This window comes from Euprymna scolopes, chromosome 25, assembly GCF_053919585.1.
Source record: "Euprymna scolopes isolate OS-2025 chromosome 25, ASM5391958v1, whole genome shotgun sequence".
Classification (NCBI taxonomy): domain Eukaryota; kingdom Metazoa; phylum Mollusca; class Cephalopoda; order Sepiida; family Sepiolidae; genus Euprymna; species Euprymna scolopes.
In genome coordinates this window covers 49,225,408-49,243,606 of record NC_136506.1, presented here as the reverse complement: position 1 = coordinate 49,243,606, position 18,199 = coordinate 49,225,408, and the positions used below count along the sequence as shown (strand labels likewise).

The window sequence follows — 18,199 nt, the reverse complement described above, 5'->3', positions numbered from 1 at the left end:
TGCAATGAATGAAACCGCTCGCAGCATGACCTTGTTTTAGTGCAACTCTGGCTTCGGGAAGTATCGTGAAGCTTCGTCGGCGTCTATCCACCGAGCTGAGCGTCGGTGGTTGTCGTAAAGAACCCACTGTTCATCGCAAGTTACAACCTGGTCGAGAAACAGGTTGGTCGTGTTGCATAAAAGAAGAGAAGATGACACTTCATACAGCGTTTCTTTTTTTTTTTTTTTTTTGTCATTCAACTCACAAGGCACCTATTTATCAAGTTTTTTTTATCTTTCCCATCTCTCTCAAGTGGTTGGAAATCGTCGTATAAGTTACATCTAATTCAGAAGCAAGTTCTCAAACAGTTGTGCGTTGATTGGCTTCGACTAAAGCTCTTAATTGATCGTTATCAACATATGATGACCGATTACTACGCTCACCATCTTCAAGAATCTAATCGTCACCACGAAATTTCTTAAACCACCATTGTGCTGTGCGTTCAGTAGTGGTTTCTGGGGGAAACGCGTCGTTGATGTCACGCACTGTTTCAGCAGCTTCTCGGCCTAGCTTAAATTGAAATAAGAAAATGTTGTGAATTAGCTTTTTAATTTTATTGTTTTAGAACGATTGCAATTTAAACGATTTGATGAACCGAAAAACCTCTTTATAAAGTAAAGGTATTATAACGAAAAATTATTTAAAAATACATCATTTGATATCAAAATTATAAATCCCGCAAGAACTTTATCGTCAACCTAATAATTAACTTAATGATATATGTTTATATGATTACAAGCAGTTGATTTTAACCTCTTATGTGTTAGTGTAAAACAAATACATATATGATTATCTTTAATAAATGAAGTAAATAATAAAGTAAAATAAATAATCTCTTAGTTTTATTTATATAAATAACCTAATCTATCGATGTCAAGAATATCGAATGAGATAAAATATTTTCGAAAATCAAGTGACTTGTTCGTATTACAACAGTTCAAAATAGAAAGGAAATAAAATTTACTGATAAATGACCACATGATCTGTTACATAATTACTTGTTTGACGTAGTAAAGCAAAAAATCTTAAATGAATTTGTTGGGTTTTATGTTGTAACATATTCTTTATTAGATTCTTTGCACGTGTGAACTTTTTGGCGTAATGTTACTAATTATGATTATGTATCATGGGGCGAATATCTTCGTTAAGAATATCACATTACATAAAACTAGAAAATGCAAATCTTGTATTTATTCACTTCGCAAATTATCCCCAAATACTCCCGAGGTATCTTTACTACAGGGGTTTTCACACATGCAAAATCGATAAACACTAGGAGGCTTTACTGCTTATTTCCATTACTGATATACGTCGACGGCATTACCCTTCTGCATGCACTGTGGATACACAACAGCCCTCACCAGTAGAACGAGCGTAGAAGATGCGCTCGCCACAATGTGGCAATCTGTGCTCTCACGTTTTCGATTATCAACAATGATTTTCACAATTGTTGTTTTCACGCAAAAAAATGATAAGATTTATATTTTTAATCACTTTTTATCTCATGCTTAATCAAAATAACACCTAATTCTAAAAGTGCATTCCGTCTTATACTCTTTCCCTACATTACAGTTTGGAAACCAAAATTCCAGACCTCACATCTCGTTCTCATAAAAGTTTTTTTTTACAAAGAAGTCACTACTTATGGGGCCACTCGAGGACAAGGGTTAATGAGTGTATAGTGGGCAAAGGGAATATGTCGTAGTAATCGTTAGTAGTGGAAAGTTTGGAAATTTGATTACTTTAAGGGACGGTTCATCAAGAATTTGTTCACGTTAGACTTGAAGACAACCATATAGTAGTTGGAAAGCATGGAAACAGAACAGAGTTCCAGAGGGGTGCAGTTCTAAGAAAGAAGCTTTTTTCATGGTATTTACGTTTAGGTTTAGGCACACATAAAGAGTGGAGGAAATTATTGATAGTGTCCAGCTAGACAAGTGTCTTTCGTGAAAATCAAGACAGGAGGGGCATAGACTGGAGCTCGGACGAGCACTTGTCATGAAAACGATAAAGCAGAGACAGGCTCGCAACGTCTTTTCTGTAGGGAAAAGGGTGCAAGAAAGAGAAAAAGGGCATCCCTCACTAGGCTACGAGGTCTATTTTGAACTCTGTCAAGGCAGGATAATATGCTTCTAGCAGCTCCTGCCCAGATATGGAAACAGTACCTCATTCTTGGCCGTATTTTCTCTTATACAGGTAGAGAATTGCATCAGCAGTGAGATATCTACTGAAGCGGTAGAATGATCTTACAATTACAGCGACCTTAGCAACTGATTTGATGTACGTGTTCCATATTAGATCCGGAGTAAAGGTCAAGCTCAGAAGATTGTTAAAACATGGGTCCTCGCCAAGACGTGGGGCATTTATTTAAATTCATGCCATACGGGGATCGGAGAGTTGATGACGGAAAGATAGAAGCTTGGTTTTAGATGCTTAAAAATTAACCAGCCGCCTCTTTCCCCATTTCAAAATATGCTCTACACTCAAGGAGAAAGTCAGAGAGAACTTGGTCATTTACGATTTTTAAAGTGTTGCCATAGATGGTAGTGTCGTCAGCATTAAACTCTACAAATTATCTTAGGATGTGATTTGGGAGATCAGAAATAGATTTGGGCCCAGGATGTACCCCTGAGAAACTCCAGCATTAATACTATGAGCTTCTGATATATGCCGATCAACCACTACTCTGAGAAATGATTTAATAATTGAAAAGACATTTCCAGCTATACCGTAGCTGGGGATTTAGTGGAGTAGACCTTTATGCCATACCCTATCAAAGGTCTTTGATATTTCAAGGGCAATTACTCTAGAAAGGAAGCGTCTATCGAGAGATTCGCTAATACTATGAGATATATCTGTTAGCACATCTGTTGTAGATCTAGTAGAACGGAAACCATATTGCATGTCAGTGGGGAGGTTATTTTTGCTGAAGTGGTTGACTACTTCTCTATTTAACACAGATTCTAGCAACTTACTCATGATGCACATGAGATTGATTACTCTGTATTGAGGGAGATGGCTGATCAGCTGAATTTTTGAATACAGGACATACTGATGAGGTTTTCCAGGATGTTGGAAAGCAATTCTCCTTACGACAACGCACTATAATAGGAATGCCGTCAGTGCCAGCTGCTTTCCTGCAATCGATGGTTTTCATTAGCTTAGCAATATCACGCACAGATATTTGTATGTCGCATAGCGTGTTTTCAGATTCAAGAGGAAATACAGGGTTGGCTGCCCTGATCGCATAGAATTAGTTGCAAAGTTTTTGGCAAAGAACTTGGCTTTGTCCGATGCTGACGAAATTACCTCAGGTCCATTCAAGACTCTGTTTCTTATTTGCTAAAATTGGTGGGAACCAAGCCGCTGTTCAGTTATTTCGGACTTGGTGGACTGAACATACAACTCTCTCACGTTATTTATTAATCTTTTACATTGGTTGCTGGCAGTCCTGGAAGCGGATTTAATCTCAGTTCATTTATTACGTTAGAAGCAATGGAAATAGTGATTTCTGTGCGCAATGGCAGCAGCACATTCTGGGGAGAACCACGGCTGCTGTTAGGTTTTGGCTGGATTGTTTAAGGATATGAAGCGGTCTATACCTACATGTAACCATTCCGCCATGTCTGATTATAAAGGATACATTCTTTTTAAATATTGAACGTGGAGGTATGTCTGATATAAATGTACGTAAGCTATCCTAGGCAGCCATAGAGTATCGATATACTGTACGATATATTACAAATTATTATGCAGTACATATTAGTATTAGCACTGCATAACATTAATTTATCTGCGCTTTTACTTAGAGAACTGCATTGGTTAAAACGGCTGTGTTAAAGGTTAAACAAAATATATTTAAAAATTGTTGCAAATTATCAAAACCGTTTTTAAAAATATACTTTGTCAAATTTTGACATGTAGACGTAGTATTCTGGAACGCTACGCATTTATTTATTGAAATTAAGTTATAAAGCTTTTTGTTCTTCGTAAATTTCCAGCGACTGTTAATTGTTGTATTTACCGTTTGTCATTTCTATGACACTTTTAATAGTAACATATTTGTTTATTAATATTTCTTAAAACATGCATTAATTAAATAAGTATAATAATAATGTTAATAATTATAACAGTAATCTTACATTTTCTAATGTTCAGATTAATCAAAATATACTTGTTTATATTGTGTGTGAGATCATTTATTTTTTACTTTTTCATGAATAAAATTGTTAAGAATTGTTTTTAAGCATTCAAAGGAATTAATACGCTTAACGCATTCAATTTGTTTCCTTTGGAAATATTATATGCATAGGTATATTTTATACCTTTTTACCTCCAAATTATTGCGTGTTTTAAAACGATGTAGATGTATTAGTGTACTGAATGATAACTGATCTGAATTATATATTATAAAATTTGTTGAATTATATAATTTTATAAAATTGCATAAATATATTAACAGTATTTTTATTAATAAGTTATTACGTTAAGAACTGATTTTCTAATAGATATCAGCATAATATTGATTATATTTCAATAAAAATCTTAACAAAGTAAATGGAATTTAGTTTTAATATTTTTGATCCAAGTTGTTTTCAAAATTAAGTTTACTAACAACATAGATAAAATGTAATAAAATAATATTGATATTATTTTCATTATTAGAATATTACCTTTATTTTGCTTGTTGCATTCGCAATGTTTTGGCTGATATAACCTTCGACCTTCTTTAGGTGAATCATTTCGAATTTGTGAACATGCTAGGCGTACCAAAGAATCGTTATGCAGAACTCGGGAATCCGTATGGAATTTCGATCTGTGCTTCCTATTTAATCAGTACTCATAAAATACTTGTCCTTGCATCAACTTTTACTGAAGTGAGAGGTATTGTTTTTTATTAGTAAACATAAGATTAAGTTCGAAAGATGAACCCAAAGGAGGTCAGAGGTCACATCGGGTCTAGATGAGAAAAGTAGTTCCAAATAATATCAATCATGTAATGTATTTTTACTTCAAAATATGCAAAACAAAAATTGATGTAAATATGTTTATTTTTATCTCTGGCACATGTTTATTGTTTAATTGTGAACTTTTGTAAATGAAATGAAAGTAAACTCTAAAGAGTAGTTCTCTGTTCCAGATAATTCAACTGATCCAACGTTCAGGTGTCAACTGTCGCAAAAGGCTTCGTGCCTTCCTTAATAACGAGGGATTTTTGAACGCTTCGACAAGATTAAATGATGTATGACTACGGCAGTATATTGGGGAAAAAGATACAAAATTGGACAGGAAACGAAATCGAAACGAAAGAGGACAAAACAAGAAAAAAATGTCTTTAATATTTTCGGAGGATGACGACAAAAACTCAAACAAGCGTCTTTGCAAGCGACAAAGAGAAGAGAATAGGAATCCTTTAAAAGACTAAAAGGTCAGAGTAATGAAAGGTGAGGGACACATCCTGGGTCCCATCGATGTGCATGTTTGCAACTTTAGAAGTATGCATTAGCAAGAAAAAATAAACACATTTCATGAAAAATCATATTTCGCATCAGTAAGTCATCTAACAATTTAGCTTATATATACTGAGTTTAACATTATGTATGAACTGTATTTCTAATTAGCTTACAAAATCCCTGAGCTCGAAACCTATAAGCATGGCATGAATATATAAGACAGATTCTATTTACATAATATGGCTTGAATTATAGATAAAACTATATATAAAATAAAAGACGCATATATATATATATATATATATATATATATATATATATCATGAAAAAGAGTAAGCAGTGATAAATTTATTGCCGTTCATTGAACTGCAAGAAGAAACGTAGTTACAGTTTATTAAATTAAATGTAAACAATGTTTAAACGCAACACCTCTTCACACACATTTTAAACTTATCCAGGATATAAAATAAAACATACATATGCATGTATTAGTTTCACCAGTTATTTATTCATGAATATGTATATATATATGTGTATATGTGTGTGTGTGTGTGAAATATGAGATGCTACAATATTAGACCCATTACATTAATTGTGAGCATAATTTTATTAAATTTTTCTAAGAAGATTTTTGTGAGACGAAACACGTCAAATGATTTTGCAACTTTGTTTCTTTTCATTTAATCCAACGTTTGTTCCATTAAGCATGTATATATATATATATATATATATATATATATATATATATATATATATATTCATGACTTACTATACATATATATATATATTTATATATAGGTAGATGAATATGTAATTGAACACGTTTAACAACTGATATATTCTTTAAAATGTGCATTAGAAAAGTAATAACAAGTGAATTCTATGAACGATTCGAAAATGTTTAAAAATGTTTAAACACAATCAATTTGAACCGGCCAGTAAAGAATTTCTCTTTGAATTCGTGTGACATACAAAAATTTGCACTGACTTTAAATACTTTTTAGAAACTTTTGGAAAAATTCTTCAGTCTTGTTCTACTGTGTTTGAGCATATTCTAACGTCTGAGAAACATTTTTTTTCATTTATTGAATCGCATTTTTGCATCTGTATATACAAAATATCATATATTAAATATTTTGACATGTTTACTTTTTAATTTTGTCGTTTTTTCACATCCTCTCACAGTATATGCCAAATGCTTTCTACTAATCTGAAACATTTTGTGTGTGTATATATATATATGTGTGTGTGTGCGTGTGTGTGTATGCGTGTGTGTAGTTAGCATTTATAGAGATACAGAAACAATCACATTAATCTTATTCTGTTTATCCGATATAAACCAATAACATATATAGCCGTATATTTTGTTAGTATAGATATTTTTCATAATACAAATGTTTTAACAAAAGATAAAAAATGGCCGAATCATCGGATGCGTTTCATCTGAACTCGCATATTATTAAAAAAGAACTTTGTCTAAATATAATATAGCATATATATATGATTATATATATAAATATTATACAATGAAAGTGCCAAAAAGCAACGATAAGTGCCATTTTGGAAGTTGCGAACTTATCATCTGAAGAAGTGTTGCATTTCTACCTCAAATGTAGTTTTACAAAATGTGACGCCGACGTGAGTATTCTTTACATTAAAATATGTTTTTAGTTCGAGTCTCCAGCTTCGTTTCATAATTTACTTTGCAAGTTGATATCCTATTTCAAAGTTGTCTAATCTAGAACAGTGTCGCCATGTTTAAATTAATAGTTTTTATTTGTGTGATTGTCATGACTATACAGCATTTTGGTATTTTTAACACAACGTTTCGGCTGTACTAATTTTGCAGCCATGTTCAAAGGAGAATCAAAAAAACTGAAAAAAGAAATATTGGCTTGATATTTGGAATCCGAAGGTGATGCGGTATTAAAATGACATATCGTGATGCATAAACTACATTTTTCACATTGTGAAAATGTGTTGTATTGACAACTATAAAGCTTGCATACTTTTAAGATGTTTGTGCTTGCTCAGTCTCTCAAGAAAGTTCGAGCATCCATTGTTTGTGGAAAATGAGCATTTTGATTGCAATCTGCATGAAACTACTTTAATACAGTATGATGTTTGCAGTATTTAGAATGATGAATTTGTAAATTATGCTGTTTCTCTATTATTTAATTTTCTACAAAACAAAATAACACTTATCTTCTTTTGACAGAAATATAAACATCGTATCTCTTAATACAGACGTTTTGGGAGATTTTTTTAGTATACCGTATGTCAATAATGCCTAATAAAAATTAGCACGAACATTTAACGGCATTAATTAATCTTTGAGCTTTGAATTTAAATTTAAATAAAACAGCCATTTTGCAATTTACATCCTAGAGAGAGGATTCATTTCTCCACTGACGATGGGTTATTACCTGAAAGGATCTTTAGAATTAAATACGACCCACAGTTAAATTTCAGGTAGATAAATGAATATATATTAAAAATAATAACAAATAGAAAAGAAAAAATATTGAATTGTTATTTATTTATCTTCTCACAACGATTGTACATTCCTGCATTCTTCTATCCTGCTAAAACTACCTTTTAGCACGGAAGTTATGTTTTTATTTATTTATTAGATAATAAAATCTATATATTACATTGTAAAATATGTATAGATGGAGTTTGTATGTATATACTTGCATTCGTAAAACTTAGCTAATATACAATAACAACTATATATGTAAAAATATATGAAGTGGAATGTGTTTTATGATGGGTTTCCATATGAAACGTATACAAATGATTTATCTCAATGAATATATTCTACTCACATGCTAAAATATTATAACATAACTAACAGGACTCATTAACCGGCGCTGCCTGGTGAAAGCATGCCCCCCCCGCATAAAAATTAAAGTACGGCTATTGTTACCCAACCCCTAAACTCCTCATCTTAAGAACGGCTTTCAGAATGTACACCCCTAACCTCCCTATGTTGAAAACGTTTTTCGAAATACACGCCCCATTTTGTGAGTAGGGGTGGTGTTATAAAAAATTTACCCAAAATGTTACTTTGATAATCGCTGTCAAGATTCCCACGCGCAAATACAATGAACCAACAAAAAAAATTGTGGTTGCAATGTCGGTTGGCCTGTGCGTAATAATCTTGCGGGCAGAGTATGATTCAGAGTATGGTATTTTTGTTGGCAAGGCTGGGGTTCAGGTGGCAAACTACTCCCGAACCCTCTGTCACTTGAAAAGAACTAAATTCCTGTAGTCATCGGTAAGTTACCATGTAAACATGTAAACGGCATTTCAGAAAGTGATAGAAAGTAAATTAATTTCCTAACAAACGACTTTGTGCTCATGTAATATATTAACACCACGTTATAAAAATAAAGTATTATCAAAATCGAGTTTTCTGACATCATTTTGTTTCGTTTTTTTAATTTAATTCTTAGGTACAGAAATCACTCTACCCTTACCATATTAATAATGGGTTACTTATTAATAACGTTATTAATTTTGTCGCGGTATCATAAGTGCATAAGTACGAAAAATCTTTAATGCACTAATACTCATAATTACTCAATTAGGTATTGATGTAACTATGCAATTTAATCGAATCGATTTAACTTTCAATGGGGGCTAAAGAATCGATTTCTCCTGTCTAGAATGAAAATGTAAAAGGTATTACCTGGTTTCAAATTATAAAATTTTCTAATTGTTTTGTTTATAATAAAAAAATATAAAAATATTTATATATTGTTAAAGGTAGGTAATAGTTGTTTAGTATTTAAAGGAAATTGGGTTAATTTTGTTAACGATTGCATCGTTAAGAGAGAGCAGCAATATTTGTAAAGATTGTACGTGTTCGTTTATATAGTAAGATTGTAATCCGGAATAATCGGTTTGTCAGGTCTCGGCCAAGAGGGAATGAGGAGTTTTTAGTAGGAAAAAATTATTTTAAAAAGTTGAAAAGAAAATTAATGGTAAGTATTTACGTTTATGGTACAATTAAGACGTGTAAGGTCAATATAGTAATAACGTAGACACTTATTACGTGTGATAACTGGGAGTTGTGAGAGAACTTTAGAATTAACGGGAAAATAGGAATTACCTCTTCTAAAAGTACAGGTGATAGTGATGATGTTTCTCCTACGCAGTAAAGTAAGATTTTATTTTTATGAATAATGAATATCGTGAAGTTAAATAATATGGTGTATAATAGATTAGACATAATAAATTTGTATGTGGCATCTGTTGTTGCAAACCTACGGTAATTTGGCCTAGAGGGACTTTGTGCAAGCAAAATATTATATAGAGATTTTATATATATATATATATATATATATATATATGCATGTATGTATAGAGAGAGGGAGAGAGAAGGAGAATATTAACCAATAACGAATAAAGATATTTATGTAAGAAAAATCCATGCTTAGCACAGTGTAAATAAAAATTAAAAGAAAAAAATACAAAATAATCTTGACCCAAACTCACTATAAATTTATTTCAACCCGCCACTCTTTTCAAATGAAGAGAGCTTTTAAGGTTAAATTCTGAGTGAGATAATGTGAGAAATTTACAAGATTATTTCATAGGTATCAAAAAGTGAAAACAGAACAATATAGATGATGATTAATATAGAATTGGGGAAAGGCATAAATATGTAAAAAGAGTTAGCAAAGAGTGGAAATTGGATGGAAAATTTATAGGTAGGGGAGAGAGAAATAAAAAGGTGTCAAAGTTTGAAAAACATATCTCTGTTAGAAGCTTAACTGTAGTAGTAGTAGTAGTAGTAGTAGTAGTAGTAGTAGTAGTAATAATAATAATATTAGTAGTATTACAGAGATATATTTATGGCAAGTAAGCTACACATAATAACTTATGTTTTATTCCTGAGGGATTCATCAGACTCGTGTCCTAATGTTTTGTTTTATAATTCAAACAAATGCTTCTTACTCCTGTGCTATGCTGTTTTATATTTTAATATATATGTATATACAGGAAATAGTAACTTATACATATTTTATATGCATACATATTACATAGTTGTACTTATTTTATATACGAATATAAATTATATATTAAACGTGTTATTCTGTGTTTTAGTCTATATTTTTAAGTTTATAAATACAAACTAAAACACAAAATACCATATCTAACTACACCTTAGGCTGAAAGTAGTCATCTTACTAAAACAAAATGATATCTACCCTTCACATAAAACACACAAAGAGGAGGGGTGAACCTGAGGTCAGCTGTACCTTTGTCCTGTAAGTGTCCGCCTATTGGCTGATTAGGATGGGTTCGGTGGCAACTAGGACACTGATTGTCTAACTAGAAAATTCAATAGCATGCGCTAGCATTAGTAACTAGAAAATCAAATAACATGTGAAAATTCAATAAATGCGCGATAACCACAACTTTTCGCATTAGGTGACGAATTCTCACGAGAATCAAACGCGAAATATTCTGTGTAGCTTAATTGCCATATATATTTTCATAACTCACTAGTTACGACTAAATAGATAGATAGATAGATAGATAGATAGATAGATAGATAGATAATGACGATAGAGAAAAAGAGAGCTATAGTGGGAGAAAGAAGGGATCTCTTCTACATAATCACAAATGCACTTTTACATTAATCTAATTTCACACCATCATCGATGAAATATGAATAAACATTTTCTTTTTTTTAATTTTTCGCACATCTTTTGAATTCTAACGACGATGTTTTATTTAAAAACGAAAACTAATACCATTTCATAAATCCATTATACCTAAATTCTAACGTTAGCAAAAAGAATATAAACATTTTTTCACATTAAAAACGCATTAAATATTTTCAAATATTGTACTTGTAGACTTCTTTATTCAGATCAGTCATCCCGATGTATTCTTAAAATAAAGACGAAACATTAATATAAAATTCCTGAACGCATATTCGTTGAGTCGATGAAATGTACCACTGTATATATTGAATTTAGTTTTACCGATGTAATGCATTAGAAAATGGGGTATCTATGTGCTTAGTATTTAGATCAACAATGGCGAACATTTTTGTTAGTTCCTATGAGAAAAAAATTATTATTTGAATCCATAAAACCTTTAATTTACAACGCATTTTTTCCTCTTTGATCATGAAATGGAGCTAAATAATATTTTCTTCTTACAGAATAGCATGCATCCCGCATTAAAGTATAATTATAAAGGAGACACTTTAGCTTTCCTTGATGTAACAAAAACTCTATTGTATAAATATATCGTAAACCCGTGTTTACAGAATTTATACACGCTGGGATTTTTTTTTTTGCCCTGTCAAACAAACAATTAAATTTGGACCCTAACACGCTGTGCTCTTATGATTTGTTCATAAACAAAACTGGATGAAGATTTGTAAACCGGTTACTGATACTTTATTCAAAAATTGGTACCGTCTCGATTTAATTCCTTAAGCAAAAGTAGGTTAAATGAATCAAAGTTAATATAGTGCTTAAATGTATAATTTGTATTCGTTTATCATGCTTAGTGCCAGTAAGTGTGAAATTCGCTAAACAAATCAGCTCAACAATAGTAAAAAATATTTTGCTTTAAACGTACCTGTTGTGTTCTCTACGAAAACGCTGATGGGTTCTCTCAAAAAAGACTCGCAACACAATAACAATAATGTATTTTATCAACTTAAATGTAATTGCAGTGCTGAATATGTGGGTTGAACTACGTTAAGATTGAATCGTAGGCTCCAACAACGATTACCTAGCAAAATCATGAATGACACCTACCTACAAACGGACGTTCTTAGTAAAACATAAAATCATGAATGGCACCTACCTACAAATGGACGTTTTTAGTAAAACATCAAAAGTAGATCATTTACTTAAAATCCATCATGTGCTAGGAATTTCAGCGTTTACTCATTTACTATTTTGAGTCGTGCTCATTCGAACTTTCATTTATTGATCTTAGAGAACATTCACCTTCGTTTGAAGAAACATTCTCTTTGAAAACAGAAAGAATATCTCTTAGGTTTGAACGTACTTAGCTGCTAGGAGATTCTATCATTGCACATAGATACCACGTAGCTTTATTAATATAAATAGTGTCTCCCATATATTTTCGTACATCCACATTCACGTTACTTTATTTAAAACCTATATTTCTCTCGTGAGTTTTTCTTGCTTTTTTTATAAATAAAATGCCTTCAGTCAAGCTTTAGAAGTGTGAGGGCTAAACCGGTCAGTTGGCCTCACTTTTTTCTCTCCCAACTTCTTTTAATCATGAATACCAATAACACAAGTTTTTCCTTAATAATTTCAATGTGGACATTTTGTATCCCACAAACAAAATATATGTGTGTGTGTGCGTGTAGATATATGCATATGTATATATATTCGTACTAAATAAACATATATATATACATTTGCATTTATGTATGTATATATGTATGTGTGTGTGCGTTTGCTTGTATATATATATATATATATATATATATATATATATATAGTTCATCACTAGACAAATCTTTACCTGTGCTTCCGCTTTGCAGTGTAACTAGTCATATTTTTCATAATCATTTTAAATTATGTATAAAATGACCTAAGTTAACAACAATTAACATATGTATACTTTTTTGTGTTAGAAAAACATACACTCATATATATGTGTGTGTGTGTTTGTGTGTGTGTATGTGAAGTGAACATATCATTGATTATTCATATTCCTTTCTGCTGATGAATGCTAATATTCATCGAGATATTACTTGAATAAGTTGGATAAATTTGAATTTATATATATATATATATATATATATATATATATATAGAGAGAGAGAGAGAGAGAGAGAAAGATACGTACATAAATATTTAAGGTACACTCTCTCTCGTATGTTTATGTTCCTAGGGACGTATATGAATACAGTCTGAAAGGTGTTCTCATTTATATATACACACACATAAAAACACATATTCCCAACATATACCTATAAGCTCCAGATTGTAGGTTTTACTGTTTTTGTTTGTACAGAGATGGTTGGTTTAAATTGATAGTAAGCGATTTAAGAAGTTTTAATGGGTCTTTGTAAAAACTAGAATATGCTTCATTCTTGTACACTGCGGTGTAGACTTGGCACTGTAGCATGTACACTGAAGAGGTTGTAAATGCCAGAACGTTGGCCATTTTTTGCGTCTGTGCATCGAAGAAATAGAAAGTGTGTGCGTGTGTGAGTGAAAGAAAAAGAGAGAGAATGAGAGCGAAATGCGTGAAATTAATATTTTTGACGAATCCTGCGCATTTTGTACATAAAATCAAGCATGCATGGAAATGGTTTGCAAACACTTCTAACTGAAGTTAAAACAGAAATTATTTACTATTCAATAAATCTATGTACTAAATGTATATTTCAAAATGCTAAAATATGTTAATAATAAACGAACGCTTTAAAAGGAAAAATAGCTTCCACACTGTTTATATTTTGGATTCAATTTTGCCCAAATCACTGTGAACATTTTTCATTCTGCTTGTAATTCCACTATAAATATACCTAAATGAAAATGTTATCTATATAAATAGAATATCGTGTATATTTAGGCAGCCAGTTTTGTACATCTGTTATGTTGAAAACCACAAACAGTTTCGGTTTAACGATTTTCTTTTTGCGTTTTCTTTTGAATTTGCGTATCAATTTTTTTGTAGTATTATAAAATATTTGTATAGAGAATCAATATGTCACGTGTTCTGTTTTCAATGCGTTCAAGAACTCATTGCATATGAATCCTACATACACACATTTGATAATACTACAAAGAGACTAATATGTAAAAATCAAAAAGCCGTTAAGCATAAACCCCGTGCTTTTCCACAATATATGTTTAAATAAGTAAAACAGTATATGTATGTATGCATGTGAAAATATTTAACGTATAATCCCTTAAAATACTTGCCATATAACACTGAAATTAGCAGTAAATGATAATCAGACTCGGTGGTCTTTAACAAGTATTTCCATTACATTTGCTTATGCACATAGTTTGAAGTGGTTTAATTTTATACCTCTCTGTCGATAACTATCTGCCGATAGTTCAAACAGTAGGGAGCACGGCTGAAGCTCTTAATATTTTGTTTTTAATTCTAGCTTACGGCATCCAAGACATTTTTTTTTAATATTTAGAAATCAGTACTATATTTAAGGTCCAATACAATATTCAATTAAAAAATTGACTGTGTAATAACAAATACGGAATATGCATAAATAAAAATATATTTAAGTGTATTTTACGAGAAGGCAATACCGGGAGCCCCCCCCCCGCTAGTCTAACATAAACTAAAAGCATGCTGTTTGCACGGCTAGAATGAGTTGAACGTTAAAAAAAGTTTCAATTCCTAAATGATTGTTTTTATCCTTTATTTCAGTGGCCAACATCGTATTTATCTTCCAATGTTTCTTTTACTGCAGAGGCCGGTGATGGTTTTCTTTCACATATGAATGAGTTTGTCTTAGACTGTTTATAAAGTAAATCTAAATCGGAACCCCTTTAGATTTACATTGTTTTTGTAATATAGGAAATATTTTGAAATACAATCAGCTACCTACAGTTCTGAATTTTATAGATGAAGGCTGATTGTTAATATTAATTATTTTGATCGGATTATTGTTCTCATTTTGAGTGTTGTTTGCGCAACGTTTCGGTTGGTGTTGTCTTCGATCGTAGTCAGGCATGTTGGTTGGTGTCTTGGAAAATAAAGGAGAAAAATTACTGTCTCTGTAGATATTTTCGTATTCTCGAAGTTGTTCCGTGTCTTTTTGGCTGTGGTTTCGTATATTTTAGAATAATTGGTTAGCCAAGAGGAGGAACTCTAATAAAGATTGACAGGGGATTCCATCGCCAAAATTTTAAGGGTGTACAATTTTTGGTTTATCTACAATTAGAGGTTCGTAGATGCTATTTATTTCTAAGCTTGGTCTGCTTAATAATTTTTCTATTTTAGCTTATGTGCTGCTTTTTTGAGTCGCGTGACTCTTCATCTTGCACCCCTCTAAATTATTCCGACCTCGTTCATTAGAGTTGCATCCCTTTGGAAACCATTTTTTCACACATACGAAACCACAGCCAAAAACAGAGAACAGTTCCAATAATATGAAAATATCTACAGGGCCAGTACTTTTTCCTTTTATTTTCCAATACAACAACCAACATACCTGACGACAACACTCAAGATAAGTGCAATATCAAAACAAGTTATCAGCTGCTTATTTTAACCATGCATTATAGAAGAAATATAATCAATTTAAGATAGCCACCTTCTATCATAAAACACTACTAGTGAGTCTACTGCGACTACTAATAAATATTTTTCTGATTTATTGGAACAAAGTAACAAGAAAGTAGTTGACATTAATGTTTATTTAATTACACGCGCCAAAAAAAAATAAGTGAGAAAAATAAAAAAGAAAGACTTACATTAAAAGATTATTGCCGCATTTATAATTTACACTTATAAAAACCACTAACCCTACTCTGTTTTGGTCTGCAGATTAAATTTCAATATTTGATTTGTAAAATGTGTATATATTGTACAACAGTTTATATGGACTAAGAAGAATTTACATCAGAGACAAATGCTGTCTACTTTCGTCATTTGGCCGATCAACATTAGTTCTTACACTGGATTTCGTTTATGAGCTTAAGCTTGAATTATGCAGAGACTTAAGGCGAATTCTGTAATTATCGCCCTATTCATATTCCTTGTAAACAGAAAAAAAAGCGATGTCTACTATAATACAAAAAAATGTTGTTAACTTTTATTTTAATACATCACAAATCAAAATCCATCGTTTTTTGTGTGCCGTTCTACACTAGTTATGAGCTTTTGCAAGCATAGAAACACACACACACACACACACATATATATATATATATATATATATATATATATATATATATATATATATATATATATAAATGCTGTTTAGCTTAAACCATATGAATTATATTATAAAGCCCTCTCAGAAAGGATAGTACGCTCTTTATGTGCAAGTTTGCTATCGTGATTCAGTTCTTTTTCGGTTATAGGAGAGAAGTGATTGCTACTTTGTTTTCAGAAGAAAATTGTGAGAAAGGCGTAAATATTGGAAAGGACGTAATCATTTTCTGTATTAAATAAACATGCAAATCTGCTGTTTAATATGGTTATTATGTTAAGCGAAAAGGATTTTTCAGTTATCTTTCTATAATTGCTAAATCTAGAGACGAAAATGCGAGATCATTTTATATATATATATATATATATATATATATCCTAAATACATAGACACAGTTAGATTTTTTCAAACAACTCAATCCTAAAAGTGAAAAATATTTTACTATGTATTTTATGTGATTAAACTATATAGGAAACCCTATATAAGAAAACCTCTAAGGTAATAAAACTTTCGTTAACTCTGTTACGTGAAAATAGTAGATTAGAACTATTAGAACGGATTTTCTTCACAAACATAATTCAAGCCTGAAATTTAGTAATATTTGAAGAATAGGGGCATCCGTGTCCCGAACGTTGACCGAGTGTAATATAAAAGATCAATAAGTATGGGATAACCATATATCTCACTGCCTAATTTAGTGGTAATGTTACTAAATCAGAAAATGTTTTTTTTTGCGATCACATGAGTTACGTGTTAACAGAATGATATTGAGCTTATTGTATTCAGTGTAGATTTCTTGAGGAAGCTAGTTTAAAGGTAATTATTAAATTAAATGTTGAATATACGGCTTTTTGAACCAAAGTACAAAAGTCGTAGTAAAGAAATTGATGGTCCGTTAAAATCTGTTCGCTGTTCCAAGAAATAAAGAAAAGGACTTTGTAAATGTAACTATAGAGATATTGTAGTCATATATATAGTGCTATTATGCTTAAATAAACAGAAACATAAGCTTATACAACGAATGGGGCATCCATATATATCACTGCCATAAGAAACAAACGGACTACAAGTGGCAGTAATTGTAGTAATATTTTTGGATATTATGTTTTAATATATTGAAAAGATATGTAATAATGCATGTTAATTACCAAATGCAGTTATTATATCATAATACAATAAAGTTATTTCTATGGAATATAAAGGGGCTCTGAAATTTTGCCACTTGAGATAAAATCCAGTCCCGGTAGAAGAAAATAAATTATATGGAGGTAGAGTTGTAGCTCATCTTTCTTTGAAAGAAGGTTTTGAAATAGGGAGAAATGTTAGAAAGCATTAATCATTTTCTGTATTTGATACCAGTGCAATTATTCCTTAAACATGCAGTTTCCTGTGGTGATTTTATCGAGTGGAAAAGGTATACATAAGAAGTTTTTTGCAGTACCTAGAGGATAATATGCGATACAATATATATGTATATACACACATATATATAATGTATTACTGTAGTTTCCTGTGTATTAATTCAATTACATGCAGTTGTTAATAAAATAATTTAGCTGTGATTTCTTTCGAAATTCACATCATCAACCCTTAGTATCGACTGATTTACAAATCCGAATGTACAAGTTCTTTTTTTTTTGGTAAGAAGAAAAGTGTAGATGTAAAAAGGGAAAATGATGACAAAGAATCTTAAGATGGTCTGTCCAAGTTTTCAATTCACTTATTCATACGTATAATCCGATTGCATTCATTGTTATTATCCAACAGTAAAACGTATCT

The 18,199-nt window shown here is 31.3% G+C and overlaps 1 protein-coding gene across 10 annotated transcripts in view; it reads left to right on the top strand.

The window, feature by feature from the left end:
* The window catches only part of LOC145247346 (calcitonin gene-related peptide type 1 receptor-like), a 987,580-nt gene that overhangs the window by 928,211 nt on the left and 41,170 nt on the right, over positions 1–18,199 (top strand). For 2 of the 10 annotated variants that reach the window (XR_013863250.1, XR_013863251.1), the window contains one exon: positions 5,181–5,468. The exons of 5 other annotated variants lie outside the window; for them this stretch is intronic. Coding sequence is in view for 2 of the 5 variants with exons in the window: in XM_080109021.1 (XP_079965147.1) it covers positions 5,181–5,288 (108 nt within the window). In the remaining 3 variants the exon portion in view is untranslated. Of the gene's footprint in view, positions 1–5,180; positions 6,045–18,199 lie in introns of those variants that run through there. 3 more of the 10 variants (XM_080109021.1, XM_080109022.1, XR_013863249.1) reach the window with 2 other exon arrangements.